The following is a 20,976-nucleotide window of genomic DNA, read 5'->3' as shown; positions in this document are numbered from 1 at the left end:
ATTACATTTTCCATTTCATTTATTGGTTATCTTAATAAAAAAGAGTATAAAATTACATGAATGATATAAAAATAATATTTTAGATATTCTTTTAGGTCTTCAATTCCTTTCATCCTTTGAGCATATTCGTTTCGATTCCATAACGATCTTTGCAATTTTTCCACTGAACATTCTGAATACATCAGAGGTTTCCTTTAATTCTCATTTCCTCACCCCATAAAAAATTTGTTTTTTCTATTTAAGAAAATAAGGCCATTCTATTTCTAACCTGTATTTTAGTCAATATTTACATACAACTGAAGCGATCAAGAAAAAAAAATCGTACATGTTCATTGCTCATTATAAAAAGTACATAATTATACCTTTAAATTTGATATTGGTACGATTTTATTAGGATTTCAGTGTTTTTAAAGAATGAAAATTGCGGAAAAAATTTAAAAAGTTTAATTAAAGAAAGTATTTATTCTCCAAATCAAATATCTTGCAGAAGTTTCTCATCTCAGGGAGATCCACCAGAGATCAAGTGGATAAAATCGCTGAATACTTAGTAGTTCGTGAGTTCGCACCTAACCAATGGCTGGGACACTAGAGTTTTCCTACTTTGCTTCACAACAATACACCTAAATATGGGCCAGTTTCCCATAGAAATTCCCCCCTCGGTGAGGCATCTTCTCCTGACAGATCCCCCAAGTGAATCATTGCTTTAATTCCTCAATCCAATCCAATCAATTCCTTACATATGTATTGTGTCGCAAACATTTTTAGTTATTTTCTTAATAGAACGGTCAAAATTCATTAATTTTAAGAATTAATTGTCTGTTATTTTAATTTTGTTCCTTTATGAATATAATGAAATTATGTCGTCATGTTAACTTATTTTCAACACAAAAAAATTTTTTTAAATATTTTTACGGAGTAATTACGTGGAAATTAACTTTTAAAAGAAGCCTCACGACAAGGAATGCACAGGTTCTACTAGGTTAGGTTGTTGAACATATATGATTAACATTAAGTTTCCTAAGGCAAGGTTAAATACTTTTTTAAAAGATGAGAGGAAATGCTGGTAGTATAAACGGCTAATGTGTTCGACATGAATTTGNAAGAAGCATCACGACAAGGAATGCACAGGTTCTACTAGGTTAGGTTGTTGAACATATATGATTAACATTAAGTTTCCTAAGGCAAGGTTAAATACTTTTTTAAAAGATGAGAGGAAATGCTGGTAGTATAAACGGCTAATGTGTTCGACATGAATTTGAAAGACGTGAGTTCCTTTCTTACCCGGAGCCAACAGACACAACAAAAGTACAAAGAAACAATGAACCAAACAAAAAAAAATTCGGGTTCAGCGGATTTTTTCGTCTGGGTCATTGTTTCTTTTCCCGTCTAAACATGCAATTTATAGTTATATAACTCGTTAAGCTAAGACAATTTCTTTTACCATTTTTTTAATTATTAAGGAAAGGATTTGTATGTCCATGCAAGATCTTTTTTTCTTAAATGCCATGATATGGAATGCCAAATCGTATTTATATCGAGGTTCCTGTTGGAATCTCGATATAAATTCGATTTTGATTCAAATTAAGGTTGTTCAATAATGTATATTTTAAATACTTTTTAAAAATGATGCTCAGAAAAGATTCCTTTATATAGTAACGCATTATCCTATGGGCAAAAAGGATAAAAATTTCTTGGGGTCGCAAACCAATCTTTTATTTAAAAAAAAAATATTTTTCCAAAAACATTTCCCCCCAAAAAAATGTCTGAAGTCAAGTCAACACTATACATAGAGCCCCCTAATTCAAATTCTCTTGGAACCCATGAAGCATCAAAATGTGCCAATATAGCAGAGTTCATGAAATCAGTTGGGAACGAAACATTTCTATCAACTTCCACATTAAATATATAATTAATTAATAAAAGCGTTTACTCATTTGTAATGATATACGAGCATATATTTATTGTAACATCGTCACAAAAGCCGAACTTCAATTTTTAATCATATTTTTAAATCATTTCATTTAAAATATATGCTCTCCATCTCAAATTAGTAGTGGATTGTCTCTATATAGAATACTTTTTCTTTAACAATAGAGTCGTGCCGGTCATCTATTAACTGCTTTCAGGGGAAGATTTGAAATAAATAACCTGATTTCCAATTTGTATTGGAAGTTCTTATATAGCTAATCGGGTCCTTCTGCTCCTAAGCTTTCCACATTTGGTCTCGTCTTTCATCTTTCTAACTCAGTTCTTGAGATTATGGAAAGACAAACAGACGAACGGACGACAGTGGAAATTTATAAGCCTACAATTATTTCAAATTGAAAGTCCAATATTGCATATAGCAGTGCATGTAACTGAAATTTTCACGTGGATATGTATGCACATATATTGCAATTTTAAGTGTTACATTAGGAATATAATTCAATCATTAATTGTTTTATTTTTGAATAACTTGGTTCGTAAGAAAGCATTCAATTTTACAATCTCGTCATTTTCTTCGTAATTACTAGAAGTTAGAGGTATTCAGGTCGATATGTCTCAACTCAGTATTTGTGTCTAAAAGAAAAATTGGTATCAGTTTATTCGTAGGTATATAGCGAATTTAAAAAACCCATGTATAGGACATTAGTTACATAAATTATTTTATAAATATCACCTATAAATANAAGGTTAAATAAAGTTTATAACGTTTCTAGATCAATTCATAAGAAATTACAAATGTTAAGAAGAGTGATGGGGAATATAATATAACACGTGGTTAATTTATCAAGGGGATGAATTTATGCCTTCCAGGAGGACTTTCTATGGAAAATTAGCTCCTCTTTAATTGTTAGACACGTGAAGAAATTTGGAAAACTCTACTTGGCTAGCTCATTAGCCAGGCGCGAGCACGCCACCAACTTATAGCGTGAAGTGGTTTTATTCACTCGGCTACTGTGTGTATGTTAACACCTAATAGTTTAGTTAAAAGGATTAAAAAATTAAAAAAGAATTAATACCTTTCCTTGTTTTCTAATATATGCCAGTGCAGGATGCAATACAATTGAAGGTACCATGGGAGTTATATGATATACATTTTCATATTTTATCTTATTACATTTCTAAAATTGGAAAAATATATTTCTATTGGCTTTATTTCCTTAAATCTATATTAACTGAGATAAACGAAAAGAGTAAATTTAGTAACTAAACAATTATTTTTCCCTAATATAGAGTTGAGTTCAGTAAAATGTTCTCACAATTTTAAAAACTTATTTTTATTGAGCTGATAACGTCAACTCAATGTGTATTAAATATATATATAATTTCTGCATTTATTACTTATTTTAAATTAATTTGAACAAAAGAAAATAATTATATTTAGATACAATTTTCTTATTTTTTAGATATTTTATAAAGAGTAGTTTATTTATAGAAGTTAAAAGAGAAAAATTAATAGGAGACAACATTTCTGTATAAAGATATAAATTACATGCAAAATGTAATAAAAAATATTAAAAGATAGCAAAAATTACAGTACAAGTGACCCTCCATCACATCCCTTTTTACTGGAATTCAATAAATTAGCGTTGTAAAAAAACAAATTACTTGTGGTCAGTGTTTTTATTATTAAATATATATTTATATAAAATTCTGTTATAACTTAGACTCCATTTTAAAAAGATTCGCAGAAATAAATGTAACAACTCATAGTTGAAAAAAATATGATTCTATTTAATTTTTTATTTGCAATTTTATACAAATTACAGTTGCTGTTTTTGTAAATTACGCATTCAAAGTTGATGGTTAGACATATCTAAGCCACACCCTGAAATATAGTTTACAATGAATAGGTCATGTGATAATATGTGAGAATTATTTGCCAAATGTTGCTACGAACGTGACGTGTAAGTAAAACCTTTGTTTCTATAATGGCCATTAAAATGAGGTTACACAACAATAAAATAAAAATCTCTATTACTGAATTGGTCAAAGGTCATTTATATGGCTAAGTTTTTATATGTTATCATAGTCAAACATTCAATGACGGCCATCTCTAAACGGCGGAAATTTTTTCAGGAATGTTTCTTTTTGAAATACATACAAAATTATTTCTAAATAACGGCAATTTTTTTATGTTCTCGCCAGTTTGGCTGTATTTATGTACTGTACAGTAGTTATAACATTTAAAACTTCACATGTGTACAGTTTTCATTACTCTAATGGGAAGGGCTCGTAACCTACTTACTCGTCGTTGTATTCTACTGTGGAGGCTCTATTATGGGTGCTGACTACTCTTGACCTGTGTTCCGCTTGTTTCTCTTATGAGCAGACAATTTCACTAGAAATACACCTGTATTTGACCTTCATTAAAGGCAGTACTACAGTATCTAAACGTCGATCAACTTTCTATTAAAATTTAGCAAAAATAGGCATGAATGTACAGTAGTAATTGTGGCCAGCACAATTACACTAGTCCTAGTGAGTTATGGCAGGCCACAATTATATCCATTACGAGCGCGTGACCCGCAATGGAATCCATCAGCATAAGTGAAGAATTGAAAACGATGCCCGATTCTTACTATCCACGATAAATTATGAAGTAAAGGATAAATTCAACCCGGATCTCCCCAAGGCGCATTCTAACCAACGCTTCGCTGCACAGCATCCGGGCGACCTGCATTTTATTAACGTATACATTAACAAAGATGTAAGACAAGGATTTAATATCAGGAATAAAATATCGTTTTTAAAATTGAAAATTCTGGGAAAATTAATCCATTAAATACGTTTCTCTTTTTAGTATTTTCAATAAATTTAGTTTAAATCATTGATTAATTTATTGCCAATAGGGGCCGTTCATTAATTAAGTATACGGAATTTGAGCCACCTCCCTCACTGTTTACTCATAATGATGTAATTTTAGCAAACTTCCTCCCCTTTAATTACGTGTACGCTAGTTCATAGACTCCCCCGACATTGAAAAACATGGCAAAAATTTTCTGCATATTTGCTCACACGACTATTAAATAGACATATAATATGCCACTACTAAAACTGCTCTAAAGAAAAAGTCTACGTAAACAATGGCTCCTCCTTCCTCCCCATCGTGTTCAACGATGTACTTTCACGCCCCCTTTAAACTGCACGCGTAATTAATTAATTAATGTGGGACCCGCCTCAGTAAATGAATTTTTAAATTTTAATAAAATATTTTATTTAATATAAAAATAGCAAATAATTTAAAATACTTTTTTTAATGTAATTTTTATAGATTTCTCAGAAGGGACACTTTTCAAAATGGCTTCAGTTATCACGTAATTGCTTAAATAAATATAAATTTAACATTGTTAATTTTATATTAAAAATTTAGAATAAAAAATGAATTTAGTTATTTTCAATGTAAAAATTATTAAATAAATCAATAAATTAAAAGTTTCTATTAATTATAACAATAGATATAAAATTTCATATAGTATGGTCTCTGGTGGTGAAAATGCTAACAAAGCTATAGAATTAAAAACAAGAATGTACAGAACTATCGAACAATCGCCCTCTGGTGGCATTAAACGAAATTATATTTTTTCAGCTCAAATAACGATTTAAAATGAATTGCTTGTGTATTATTATAACAATTATTAATTCCTTTTATTAAATTCTAATTGCATTTATTACATAAACAAGTACGTGTTTAGTCATACAAAAGCATATTTAAAAGTACAAACTCTAACCGCCTAAAGTTACAGGTATTACATTATAAGGTTAATTCGCTTCTACTGACCAAGTGATTAAAAAATATAATTTTTGGAAATGACGAGATCTTCCAGCTTAAATAATTCTATAAAACATATATTTGTATGTTATTTGAATTGATAAGAGAATAAAAATCCTTTGCAGTGTTGTGAATTGTTTCAATTTTTATATAACAGCTCAATTAATTAGAATGTAAGGCTTTTGACTCTTCAAGATTATGATTAAGTATATTCTAATAAATGACACAAATAACGGTGCAATAAATTTATAGAAGACCTGAGAGTTTATAGTGTCGATTGGAATACAGTAATTTTAAACACGTTGCAGCAGAGTACCCCACCAGTGGCCAAGCGAATAAAAGCCTTCAAACACTGCTATTTGGAGGCGCGTTTGCTCCTGATCATCCGGCTGGCCACCTGAAGTTTTCTGAATTTTCTTTACGTGTCTAACATTTAAACGCGCGCCACCAGTGGCCAAGCGGTCTTTGTACCTTGAACACTGGGAGTTCGGTCGTGGGTTCGCACCTCACTCGGACGGGCTGGCCGCATGGAGTTTTCCGGGTTTTTTCCATGTCTGTAACGCCTAAATAGGGACCAGTTTCCCTTAAAAAACTTCCCGGAAGGCATCACCCTAGGCAGATCGTCCAAGTGTTGCGTTGCCATAACTTATCAACTAACACCTAAATAGGCAACACTTTCTCATAAAAGTTCTGTCGGGAGGTACCTCCCTCTGGAAGATCGCTTAAGTGTTGCTTTACCTTATACCACCACTCCATTCGAATCTACACATTAAGCAAACTATAGAACAGTGGCAATTGCATAGATGAAACCAAGACTAAAAATAACATTTTTTAATATTGATAAATAGGGAGATTTTTACAAAAGATTAATGAATATTTCTTTTGAGTACGGATACTGACTACGAGCGGTTGGTCCTTAACTGGTTCTTTTGGGAGTTGACTTTATACTACAGAAGAAAATTATAGAGACTATATTAAAAGCATATTTAAACATACAAATATACGAATTTTAATTAAAAGTTCGATCAGATTTTATAGAAACTTTTACTTTATAGGAAACGAACCCGCAACATTTGTTGATAGGTTTAAGGTTGTGGCATCTTTGAAGGAATTTAATTTAAGGTTTAGAATAATTTTTAAAATTATATATAACGGATCATTATTATTAATAGTTATAATTTTTGAAACTATATCGATGTTTATTTATTTAAAAACACTGGCTAAAGTTGGATTGGATCGATAGAATAAGACTGCAATAACTGCAATACCTGGGATCTTTGCTAAGAGGGAGGAATTTCTTTCCTTAAATATACTTTAATAACTATATACATTTATGAAAATTATTATTATCTTCTTCATTTATCAAACATATTGCAAATTAACTGAATGTATCTTATTAGTATATCTTAGCATAACCTGAATTTTACATGTCGTAGAACATAAAAAATTCCTCAATGTCTTCTTTCATACGTTATTACAGAATTTGTTTAATTTTTATTAAAAGCAAAATGTCTAATTTAACCTTATCTTTACATGGCTTCTCTATCATAGTTAAATCAATTTCTTTACATGGAATATACATACAGTATTAAGTAATTTTTACGAATATGTTTGTCTCAAAGTGTGCCATATAAAACACACTTAAAACATTGGTGTTATACTAAGTTTTTTGAGGAACCATGTTCGTTATCAGTTGAAGACAGCCTATTTAATTATCAATGTGATATAACAAGATATCCAGAGGACTATATCTTGTTTTCTATATGTGATTCAATTTTCTTTTTTGCAATATTGAAGATTTAAAACGCATATAAATGATTCCCAAAAAAGATTATAAGCACAGATAATCCCAAACGTCGTGTATATAATCATAATATTTTTTAACAAAAGACTGTTCTAGAATAAAAGAAAAATTGCATAAAATCTGATGGAAACAGTTCCTGTTTATATGATTTATGTGCTTTACGCAAGCGAAGAAAATTACTATATTTATTCGGAATGTCCCCCTTACACGAGGCATTATTTGAAATAAAATATAATAATTATTTTGAATCTCTTCAGCAGTGTTTCGTCTTCTTAACAGTTAAAGTCGTGCATATACTACACATATTTTATAAAAGTCATCAAAATTTATCTTGTTTATCTCTGAAACAGCATTTCATAAAAACATACAAGCATTTAAATTCTAAAATGGAATTCGCTATGACTTCCTTATCTGAAATATGACACAGTGGATAAACCACTGAACACTGGCAGCTGGTTGCGTGATCACGTGAACTTTTCGGATTTCTTCACGTGTCTAACACATAAATAAGGGCCAGCTTCCTTAGAAGAATTTCCTCAAAATCCATCCCTTTGTCAGATCTTCATCAAATCAAATCTTATGTTAAATACAATAGTTTCGGATCATTGTGTATGCACTTTATTAATAATTTTAAACTTTTAATGATGATTTTCAAGTTTAATTCTTTATAAATATAGTTATTTATATGTTAAAAGCAAAACTTTGAGCGGTTCCTTCGACCTATCTAGTAAACCCCTCGTTTTACGACCGATGTACAGTACACAACACAGTCCACGAAAAGCGGAATGGCTCGATTTACGACGAGTTTTCTAGGAAACGAATTGGATTATTAAAGTGGAAAATGTATTTAATGTTGACATCAATTGCTCGATATCCATCTCGTTAAATTGGCATCCTATTGACCCAAAAATACATTCGTTGGTTTAATCAGATGATCTTATGATTATGTAATAGCACTACCTTCTGGCATTGTTTTTATATTAAAATTATTAAATGAATCTATAATAAAAATGGATATGCAAATTATTTGTTTACATTATAAATTAAGTTTGCGTACAAACTATCCTGGACAACTTCCCATCAGTGGGTGGATAAAAAATCACTAAATGCGCGGGTTCGTGCACTAACCAACGAGCTAGTGACGACATTTTTTGAGTTTTTTTCGCCAAAATAAGGCCAACATTCTTGTAGAAAGTCCTCTAGAGAGGAATAACTTCTTGGTAGATTACACATGCACATGTGTTGCGTTGCCACATACCATCAAACCATTCTGGAAAACCGTCGTAAAGCGAGTTTTTATATTTTCATATTCTCCGTGTCTCAAATTGAGATTATGCAATTTAAACTAAACAATATCACATTAAGATGGACAAAAGTAGTATTTAAATGCAAAATCGAAAATTTATATTAGTTGTAAAGCGGAGATTTTAAGAAAGTGGTCGTAAAACTGGGGTCTACAGTGTTTTTTTAAGTATTAGAAGATAATAGTTAAAAATACCAAGAAATTCCAAGAAATAAATAAAAACATAAGTAAATTATAATGCAATTTCTTACAATTACACATCTTTTTTCTTCATTTGTTTTCGAATATATAAGTTAATTGAAATTATTTAGCGTAAACATTCTTAAATAATTATAGGTATTATCTTAAATTCTATATCCATTATATCATTGAAATTTATATTATCATTTAACGCTTATTTACTTATGTAGGTCAATTTTCTGAGTTTTTTGTGCATTAATAGTTCCTAAAATACAATGAAAAAAAGTAATAAAAACAAAAATAATGCAAGTTTTCAGAAGATTATAAATAAAATTATTATAATTATTTACTAAATAAAAAAAATCGATTTATTAAAATATTCATTCATTTTATTCTATGTTATCAAGCGAAAACCTCTCTTTTCAAGGTAGAAAACGTGCGAATTGACTAAATTTTCGGGAATTTATTGCTAATATTTAATAAATAAGCTAAAAAATATGAATAATTTTCACTTTAAGCTTTATAGAGTACTATAATTCTGAGGTAATTGAGTAAAATTCTGTGATAAACGGCAAGAGGCACGTTTCTTGGTCCCCCTTGGATCTGCCTTGAGTATTCATATATAGCATTCATATATCTTCAAAATCCTGGAGAATATGGGATATGCTAGTGACTATGTAGGTTTTACCTCCAATTTAAAAAAGCTGCAACACATCAATAAAAAGGTAATAACGCAATACATGCTCACATGCAAAGGAGGGTATCTCCTCTTGGATTCAACACATGGATATCTGCCAAGAAGGGGTGCCTATCAGAAGGACTTTCTATAAGAAAATAGCCTCTATTTAGGTGATAGAGACTTAAAGAAAACCCAAAATACTTCACTTAGCCAATCCTTGCTCAGATAAGAACCCGCGACCAAACTACCCGTGTTTGGTACTCGTTTATAGATGGGTCTATCATGCTGGAAACAATAGTCATAACGCTAGAATTTCAAACAATGATAATTTATAAAATTATTTAAGAAGTTATAAAATGCAACATAATATAATAAACAAAATAAATAAACAAAGTAAACTTAAGGTGGTTTGGCAAATAAGTAATATATACAACACTAGAGAAGTGGGGACAACTTTCTAACAGATTTCTGTTAAGAGTGGTCGAATCTGCACTAATAGCAATTAGAAAACAAGATATTAATTTGTATTTACAAAATACAGGCTAATTACATTTTTCATATTTTACAAATCTTTAAAATGCCCGAAAAACTCCGCGTGGCCAGCCATTTTGCCAGGCGTGTGTTCACTGGTATTATCCTCCCAGGCCATTCAAAATGAAATTGAATAAACTTATGAACGATTCTTAGTTACTGGATCTTAGTTTAGAATAGTAATACTATACAATTCAAAGAATAGCTTAATGCTATTTATGCTGTTATTTTACATATTTTAAGGAAAATTTTCATTTCTTTAATAGAGATAAGTTAATCGGAATGTTAATGCAAATAGTTATTTGACACGGAAATCAAATATTTTCTCATAAACTATGCAATAATATAGTGTAACAAAGTAATTACTCGTAAAATAACTCAAGGGTAGCTTAAATCATCCTATCTTTTCACCTTTTACAAACTATAACAGTAACATAACTAGTAAAGAATGGAATCATATGTTCAACAGATATGTAAGCCGTATAAAATATGTTAATGACATTGTCCTAGTAACTGATATAAACTAACAAGTAAGATATAAATAATTTAATGATCAAATTACTTATATGAGGAACTATTTAGATGAAAATAAGTATCAATAAAACTGTGAAGATGATTATCAAAAAATGAGGAAGCGATAAATTTTATTCTTGATGATGAAGAAGAAAATTGTACATATTTAACTTTGTTAATCACAAGTGATCTTAATTCTCTTCAAATAATATAACATAGAACTGCACTTATTTATTTCTAAACTATTTTCGTCCTATGAGCACTAAGAAGGTATTTTATCAGGCTCATTGCCTGGCCGAACCCGGGTGGTGAGAAGGAGGTTCTAAACATCCGAAAAGTTTTACTGAACATCCATCATTGAAAATTTAGGAGAGGCCAAAATAAAAATTTGAGTGAAACTTCACCCAAATTTTTAAAGCAGTAAAAATTTGAAGTTCAGCCGAAAGCTTCTCGTGCTATGTGTGCTGCGTATTCTTTTCGGGAAGTTTCCACCAAATGATAACATTACAAATATTGTATGGCTTATTAACAAATAACTGAGAAGATTTATATACAGAACCGATGTATCATTTATAGAGGTGACAACTACTCCATCGCACTTAACTGATGTCCGTGCCGAACCTTGAAAACTAAGTCACGCAGAAGAGATGTGACGTTAGTTCAGTAGGCTTGAAGACCATGCTGGAGAGGACCCAGGTTCTCCATCTAGAATATCTTCTGAAATCCACTACAGACTCTTCCCACTGCTTAAGATTTCTAAATTAATCAAGAGTCCATCTTCTTCACAAAAGACCCACAGTTTCTTCTGACCCTCCGTTCCCGTTTCCACCTTACCCTTTCCGGAGCTTCACCTCTCTCTCGTCTGTCCCAAGCTCCAACTCCTTCGAAGACGATGAGGTAGTCCGAAGCACGAATTAGCCGCCAAAAAAGAAATACGCCGAGTTTTTCTGGTTAGGCACTTAGCCCAGCCACGGACTCTCCTTCATTACCCTTACTTGGGGTTTTCGAAACAAGATTCCGTAGAGCAGTAGGCTAACGCCTTAATCGCTTAGGATGAATGGATAGATTGATGAGATAAGGCAACTCAATACATGGGGGATTTGCCAAGGAGGAAGTTTTTCGATGAGAGGCAGGTCCATTCAAGAGTTAAACTAGCAGGAATTAATATAGAATAATATCATACAAAATGCACTTACGATATTATGAACATATTGAAGAAAAGCCTGAAGATCACCAAGATTCCTTTTATAAATAGAGATTTTTTAATTTTTATATAGAAAGATGAACTTGTGAATGAAACGATAGAGACAAAACAGGTTACAAATTATTCATACGTACAGACAAACAGACGACTTTCCAGACGTTAAAAAACTGAAAACTTCTTCAGAATCAATAAAGCATACAATTTTATTATTAAAATTCTTTTAATATGCATCTATTAATAGAATTTCTAATAAATAGAAGAATAAAATTATCAAGTACAATTTCTTATAAGAGCGCTTGTATTAATGTTTCTCAAGTTTGTTTATAAATTTAAATTAATTAAATTAAATTGTAGAGTATATGATTATGATTGCTATTTATGATTGCTCAGTTTATGATTGCTATTTACAACTGTATCTGGAAAACAAAATAATACATGTGCCTAAGACCTAAATAGGCAGCAATTTCCTCCCCTATAAAATCTCCCAAGACGTGTCTAACACCTAAATAGGGCCAATTTTCTATACAAAGTCGTCCTGGAACTCACTCCTCCTTGTCATATTGCCCACGTGTTGCGTTGCTATATCCCATTAATTTAAATCCAACCCTAATCTTACACTGGAAGAATATCTTTTAAGATGAGAAACTATTAAAATATTCAGTCTCTTCTTTTCAACTCTTGTGGATCATTTATGCATCAATTTTTATTTATTTATTTATACTCGTTACGCCCTGTGAGGCCTTTCTCCAAGACCATCGTGGGTTGTGCAGGCCCACAATGGATTTCCGGGTGATGAAAGACGGGCCCAACATTTTTATACTTAATTTTACAAATGGAAGAAATAATTTGATTGAAAATCATATAATTTTCAATTTTAAGCATATTCTCTATGATATATTTAAAACTTTTATGCACGGGTAGAGAATGAAAAAAGTGAGATTGAGCGCGGATCACAAACCTCTCCCCTCTCTGAATGCAGTAAAAATATATAAAGACAAGCAGTAAATAAATAAATAATAGACTTTTTTACCATTATTCAACAGTAATTTTAATTTTTATCACTTGTTTTTGTATAAAATAGCAAATTTTCAGGCCTCTTTAGAGTTGCCACCTGTCTAGGTTTGACCCGGAGTCTCCGGGTTTTAAAGGATTACGTGTCTAACATTATCCGTATTTAAAAAATACAGACTTTAGCTATATAAACATTTAATTTTTTGAATATTTATTTTACGAATAGTTAATTTTTACTCCCGATTTTTCATTATAACCTCCGTGTCATATGGTATAAAAAAGTGGAGATCTTACGTTTCTTTATGTCCAAAACACCTCCAAATTATGTGCTAGACTTCTTCATATAAACCTGAATAGAATAAAAATACTCAAATAATTGAAAAATCAAGTGTTGCATCCATGCAAACTGGTGTTGATTTATAAACCTTGATAAGCTCAAGAATCTCGACCACAGAATTAGAACGAATTAAACGTATACAAATTGGCATAAAATCGTATATTTAATGGTATTTTATGCACTATTTACAATCGTTACAAGCTTATTTTTCTGATAATTTCTTAATTTTTAATTAAGAAACCGTGTAAAAATTTTAAAAATATGACTACGATCTAACTTCGATTTACCGCCAACAATTGACACTAAATCGAGTGTGGCACTAAACTAAAGTACAGTACACAAAAAAAGTTCAAGCTTGAGATTTTGGTGATAACGACGTTATTTGCAATGTAAAACAGTTTAGTAGTTAATTTACTAAAGGGTCTCTAATATTTATGGGAAAGATTCCTTCATAACTATTCACTGGCGCTTTATGAGCGGTTTTTTATTTTTAACTCTTTCTATATAAAGGTTTGCTGAAATCCTTCTGAAGGTAATTAGTTAAAAATTCAGATTATTATTATTATTATTATCTCTTTTTAGAATGGTCCATGAGGGTGTTCTAAAAATCAGTTAATCATTACAAAAACCAAATAGTCCTCTTAATTAATTAAATAATATACGTTTGTGTTTCCTCGTTACAAACTTGTTACATTGTCCTTAACTCAGTTCAAGATTAACATTTACAACTGCACCTAGAACACGCAGTTAACTGACTTTTAAGCTACACTATATTTTCCCAATAAATTAAATAATAATAATAATAAATTTTATATTAAAGTTTAATATTTATTCTTTATTATTTATGCGTATTTACAGCTTTTTTTATTGATAAAACCGATTTTAGAAAATGATGAATGTTGAACTATTTTGAAATCATCATAGAATAAATAATAATTTATCGGTTCTATCAAATTATAAATATTCATAGACAGTAAAAATTTAATTTAATATAAAATATATTCCCTAATTTTAGTGTAGATAAATATATAGTATATAAATATAGGAAAGACAAATGGAAAGTTGACATAATATGAGGGAAGAGGGGTGGAAACGGGTTTAAAGAACTGATAGATGGGACTGAAAGAGAGTCAACTGTGTCAAAACACGTGACTTGATAAGAAAGTGAGCCTCAAAGACAGTAGTGATGCAAATAGTGTGACTGACCTCTGGGGTGATGCACTTGACGTCAGCTAGTATTGACGTTGACAAACGTAAAAGGGGAAGTGTTGACGAAATACAATGAGCAGAAGATATCCAAAATTGTCTCAATTGTAAACGGCGCCATTTACTATTCTAGCGGCCGTAATTTTCCCCACCGCTTAACAAGACAAGAACGATAAAATATTTGAAGAATTTCTTATGAATAATTATTTTAAAATTGTTATATTAGTTAGAAAAATTCAGAAAAAACGAATTTAATCTTATTATAAACAGGTCTTTGAAGTACTGTTACCAATGGTATAAAGTATATACCATTGGTATATGATATGTACCAATGGTATGTAAATATGTGTATGTATGTGTTTGTTTGCATTTATGTTTGAGTAAGTGTGTATGTATAATATATATTTTCTATTCTTACTCATAGAGCAGGAATAGAAAGTGAATTGCATATGATTAATAATTGTAGCATCTCACAAATATATTTTACAACATACCAGACGGAATACAGGCCAACATATTAACGATAAGATGTTCATTTTTGTTTCTAGATAAAGTTTAAACATACAGGATTTTATAAATTCATATTTGCAATTATTAGTTTTAGAAATTTATATGTATTTGGTCAAGCAAATCTGTTGATTGGTGGAGCGCGACATACGACCACGTGAATCCATCGAACTGTGATGTGTCACGCGTACAAACTTACTCGTTTACATGAAAATTCGTTTATCTTTCTTCCAGTGTGTAAATATTTTAATAATTTATAAATTTTAAGATTTAAATCTTAAAATTAAGTATATTTACTGTAAGAAACTTCTCAAAATTTTTACTCTCCTAAGAAATTGATGAATTTTTATTTATATATTATTATTTTTATTTTTGAAATTCTTATGAAGTCAAGCGATGAAATTTGAATTTTTGTCTGAAAATTTATAATAAATAACTAGATTTAAAATAATTTATTGAATATTTAAGATACAGATTTCTTGTTAATGAAAGATATATTCATTCATAAGTTAAAAACTGAGCTTTAAGAATTGAATACATTTAATTAATAGCCGATTTAGTTGTTTTCTTTGGTACGTTATTTAGTGTTTATTTAGTTAATTATTAATTAAAGATAAGTTCCTAATTAATATAACGAAAGTAAACATGCTTCAAATAGAATTGATGGAATAAGACAAGGCCACACACGGGCAATTTGCCAAGAGGGATGCCTCCTGAGAGAAACTGATTCCTATGTAAACTGCACGTGGCCAGCTGTTGGCGAAGAGCAAACCCACGAGCACTGTTCACGTCGTAGGTTCGCTCTGTCACTAATGGACAAGGCTTGAAGTAAGAATAACAGGCAAATCAATAATGAAAATGCGTATAATTTAAAAAACCCTAGTGTAAATATATATATAGAAATATGTAGATTGTTCTACGAGATTCACTACGAGGATTTCTAGCGAGGAAATTAGAATTCTTTTCTTCTTTTCACGCATTTTCTTGAAAACAATAACAAAATTACTTTCTGAAATTTAATACATAAATTAAATAAATGTTTATATATAATTTCATTTAAAGACCCCTTTTAAATTTTATTGAAAGCCGTAATTTTATTTATAAAATATAATTCGCGAGTAACCAGAATCATGACACAATGACAGTGTTTATATCGAGGTTAGTCGTAGTCGTCGTATATTTTAAAACTAGTCGTGGTGTAGGCAATTTACAAGGTAATGGGGATAGGTCACGATAGACTTTTATTTATTAATTCAAAAACAAATATGTTAATTGTTTGTATGTCAACTTGTTTTTATGGCTACAAACCAGTAAGGTGTACTTTTCCAAGATTTAATCGAACGCTTTTATAGATTTTTATACTGTTAAATACTGTACATTACTATGAGCCTAAATAAATATTTATAGGTTTTGGGGTTGTATCTCATTATGGTTAACTAAGGCATCTGCTGTTCTCGATCCTCTCAGTCTCATAATTTCAATAATTTTTGTAGTCCTTTATCATCGATATTCTAAAACTGAATGAAACGATAAATCTTTCAAGTCGTTTCTATAAACTTATCGCAGTTATTAGCTAAAATAACCGTATTTAAAGTTACATTGTTGGCCTGATTTTCTTTGCTTCGAGATTAAATTTGACGAAAAATAGATCCATTAATTTAATACTTTGTCATGTTTCTAAATGAATATATCATGTGTAAGTTCTAAGCACAATATTATACAATTGTAGGCTAGTTGGGTTTTATATTATATGTAACTAAACCAAACATGCTTCTTTTATAATATAAACTACTGTTTAATAAAAGAAAATGAATAAAAATATGTAACTTACTCATGTAAAGCCTAACTTGAAATGTACAGTACTTGCATGAATAAATTAAATTTATATCGGGTGATGGTAATTGATGTATACCCCTATTGAACGCTGTCTTGAGAGTCAAAATGCAGCTAAATTTGATATAGTGACATTTCAGGGCATTATATAAAGCATATTAGTACCAAAACCTCTCAATTTTAGTACTTTCGGAGCTGCTAGCAAAGAACATTTTATCCGTGCAAGACACTTGTGGTATACAAAGATCTTAACCATGCAGAGAATAATACTCAATGTGTTTCCTATTCTAAAGGTGTAAAACCTGAAGGCGATTAACAATGTGTTCAACGGCAAACCGTAATTAATTCTCTGTGATGTTTCTTACGTGCAGAGCGATATTGTCTTTTAAGATTGCCAAATTTGCAAAATATCTTCGATAAACCACACTCTTTAAATGCGGCCGGAGCTAAAATTTACAATTGTGTTTCGGATACAAATCGCGAAAAGTGTCATAGTGATGAGTTTTGATACTGTCCTGAAATTTAGTACGGTGAAGTTTCAGAACAGTGCCAAAACTCGCCACTGTGGCACTTTTGAATTGTGGCACTTCGATCTTTGGATCTTCATCTTGGCTCATCATTGATGTTATCCAGAGAGATATTTAGGCCTATACGAATACATTAATTGTAATCACCCAGTATATGGGCCTAATAATATAGCAAATTTACCAGTAAATTCTCATTACATTCAAATTACAGTACTATTTTTCAATGCCGGAGATATGCTCTCTCTCTCTCTCTCTCTCTCTTTTTATAATGGAATAACATTAAACATACGCCTAAATGTCATTAGTTTCTTCACTAACCTCATCTACAGCATACCTTTACATATATTTCTTTTATTTTTTATTTCTGTTCTATGTATTTTCTATTAGCTTACAAATGCAATGAATAGATTTTTCATTGTTTAAGTCAGATAGGAACTTCTTTAATCAAGATTAAAATGTAGCATGGTTGTAATCTTTTTTCCATATGCTTTATCTCTCTTTAGCATATTATGCTCATCATTATCAACGAGGAAGATAAGATATGGTAAAAAAACACTACTTGAAGCTAGATTATAACTTGTGGCCTAGTCTTTCCTCTTCCATTAAATGTGAGGCCCTAAGGTATAGTTTGTTTGATTTATGCATAAATCTAACCCTATGTCTTTTATATTGGAGTAATTCAAACATATAAGGGTGCATTAATAAGTAATCAGCAGGGGCAACCAGCCATGCTGTCGTTTTTGACTGATTACTTATTGATCCATCTTTATACTTTGATACATAACGGTGTATAGGGACTACCCAGAAAAAGATGTATAAGGCAAACTGTATGTTTCTGCTTGATGATATAAGTTTAACTTTCTTAAGTAATACGTAATTAATTTTATTATAATCTTAATTAAGACTAATTATCTGATTAGAACATTTTTAAACTTTAGCTTTCAGGTTGAATAATTTAAATATGATGTTTTGTATCCGGAAATATCAACTACTCGTGATCACATAACTATGTTGAAAGAACTAGTTTGCTTGAAGAAATAATGAGGTTTCGTTCTGAAGCATCCTCTAAAATAACAATAGCAGTTCTTTACCAAAAAAAGAAAGAAATATTCTTTAATCTATTGAAAATTCTGATAGTTCTGCAAGAAAAAAAACATTAATGTATTTGTATAGGCCTAATAGTATATAAAATTAGCCTAGTAAGTGGCATTTTATTTCTCTGTCTAACAATGGCAAAGGTAAATACACTTCAGAAAATTGTTGAAAATTTAATTAATGGCCCTACAAAAAATAATTTCTTTTATCATTTGAAGAAATTTGTTAAATAAACTTTGAACTTACCGCTTCAAAACTGAAGTTAGTTTCATAAGAAAGTATGAGAAACGCTTAAAAAAAAGATCATAACACTTTCTCGTAGTAGTAGGCTAATTTAATTTATAAACGTTGAAAAATAGCATTTTTTTAATAACCTGGAATCGAGAGGGATGAGAAGAAGAATGGTTCCAAGTAACCTATATCGTAGAGGAACGAGAAACACAGGAAACGTATAGGAAAAACTGTCTTCCTGCTCGCTAACAAACTTCTATTGAGCAACGTTACTTCGCAAATTTTCCATGCATTTTCCAAGCGTAACATTCCGTTATTTCCTTCGTTTGGCTTTGTAATAAGTAAAAACATTATCGAGCAGTTACGCCCGTTGATTTTCATTTGTGTGTCAAGTCATAGCGACCTTCACCAGCATAATTACGACGATCGAAGCAGAACACGTGCAAAAATTTACCCTTCCGCTGTTTTCACTCGATTATTACGTATACAAATTATTATTTTTTCTTCACAAAAAACGTCATTTGAATCGATCGTAAATGGGAAAATGCAAATTATATTCGTGTCTTTGAGGAAATTCCGGTTTTATAAGAACTTCGTGAAGAGAGTTTACACAGAAGTTCATGTAAGTCACGTTATGACGAAAAAAATTATTCTCTATTAAATATACGTAACCGACTAATGACGTAGCGTTACGATAATAAATAAGCACTCTTAAAAGAAAAAATATATGTAAATTTTTTCACTGATAATGCTTACAACGTGCGCTATTTTCGTGTGTTAGTATAAGCTACTCCACCCCTTATCACAGGTTACTCCTTGGCTAAAACTCTTCGTTTATCTCATTTTTTGGGGCTCACGTCGTGACTAAATTATCCAGAATACTCCAAAAACCGGTCATTTCATAAGGGAAAAATGCTCTGATACAAATTTGAATTGAACAAATCGTAATTCTTCTCTATACAAAGGCTTGTCACTGACAATTATAACAGCAGCAATCATCTAAATTACATTTTTTCCAAATGGCTGATTTTCACTCCGTTAGATAATTTCTTTAACGAAGTTAAAAATAACCGGCGAGCGCGTACTTGGGAAGCGTGAACGTTTACGTGACGTCACGAAAGTGGAATTTCTCACCGTCTTTCCTAAACTACGAAGCCGAACGGAAATTATACATTAAATCGAATTAAAAATCTATTTTATTTCATAATTTTCCTTACTTTATTGATGAAAATAACTGTCTCGTTTCGTTTTTACTTTCTAAATTTATTTAAAAAATTAAAAAAAAACGATTGAACGTGCCTACATCAATTGATTGCTACCCTCCCAAGTAGAATTTAACCTACATATTTGCAGTTTTTAAATACATTTTCGGGTGATTTTTCTTAATTTTATACAGCTCGGGATTGATTTTTATGATAAAAACATAAATATTTTCCATTTAAACTTAATACTAAATCTACAACAGGCAATTTATACCCCGAATATGCATCGGCCCTCCGAAAACTGTTCGATAATTAACACCTTAATTAGAATTACGCCGAAAAACCTTCCCAGTCTTTACTATAATTTAATTAAATAAATAAATAAACCACTTACCAATTATATAATCGTATTCATAATCCCAAGTTTCGGTGCTCAAAGGTACACTCCATTCCGACACGTGTAGGTAAATGATAGCAGCGAGTGGTACTATAGAAGGTATGAAATTCGATAGACTAGGTATAGGCATACTTGTCACATCGGACACTGCACGAGAGCACGCTTTTGGCAAGAATACAGTGATGAAGGAACCATTACGGATATACGACGAGGCACGTCGACCTCGGAATCAGACGAACACCTAACTAAGAAGACGAGAACCGTACCTTGAACTTGACCGACAGGTACAGATACATCGACGTCAGGTTAAAACCTGTTTGCTAACCCCCGGGCTATTTATGTACGACTGATCGAAAAGGAAAGATCGTCAGAGTTTCCATTAATACTCGTCTTTCGGATATAAACTGAATCGTTGTCAAGGTAGATAACGAGGACACGCGTGACCGACGTCACGTAAAACCGACTTCTATAATCCACGCGGTGCGAACCCACATTTATTGTAACCGCAACAACACCACTGTTGATAACACTTTACACTTTTACGTTTTTACAGTTGTACGATATTAGTTTACGAAGTTTTTTTGTACTTGGGGGCTGGGCATTGGTTCTTTATGGCTTCGTGGGGCTCGGGCGAATTTGAATTACGAGGGCCCGTGTACTG

The 20,976-nt window shown here is 31.1% G+C and overlaps 1 protein-coding gene across 1 annotated transcript in view; it reads right to left on the bottom strand.

Annotated features, from left to right (window-relative positions):
- Nucleotides 1-20,565, bottom strand: part of LOC111635202 (glucose dehydrogenase [FAD, quinone]-like) — a 43,335-nt gene extending 22,770 nt beyond the window's left edge. The window contains exon 1 of the mRNA XM_023380100.1: nucleotides 20,313-20,565. Coding sequence (XP_023235868.1) covers nucleotides 20,313-20,445 — 133 coding nt within the window. The 5' untranslated portion in view covers nucleotides 20,446-20,565. The remainder of the gene's footprint in view (nucleotides 1-20,312) is intronic.
- Between the last annotated feature and the right edge of the window lie 411 nt (nucleotides 20,566-20,976).

Source organism: Centruroides sculpturatus, unplaced genomic scaffold, assembly GCF_000671375.1.
Source record: "Centruroides sculpturatus isolate CEXI.00-Female unplaced genomic scaffold, Cexi_2.0 scaffold902, whole genome shotgun sequence".
NCBI lineage: Eukaryota > Metazoa > Arthropoda > Arachnida > Scorpiones > Buthidae > Centruroides > Centruroides sculpturatus.
This window is presented reverse-complemented; position numbering and strand designations above follow the sequence as displayed.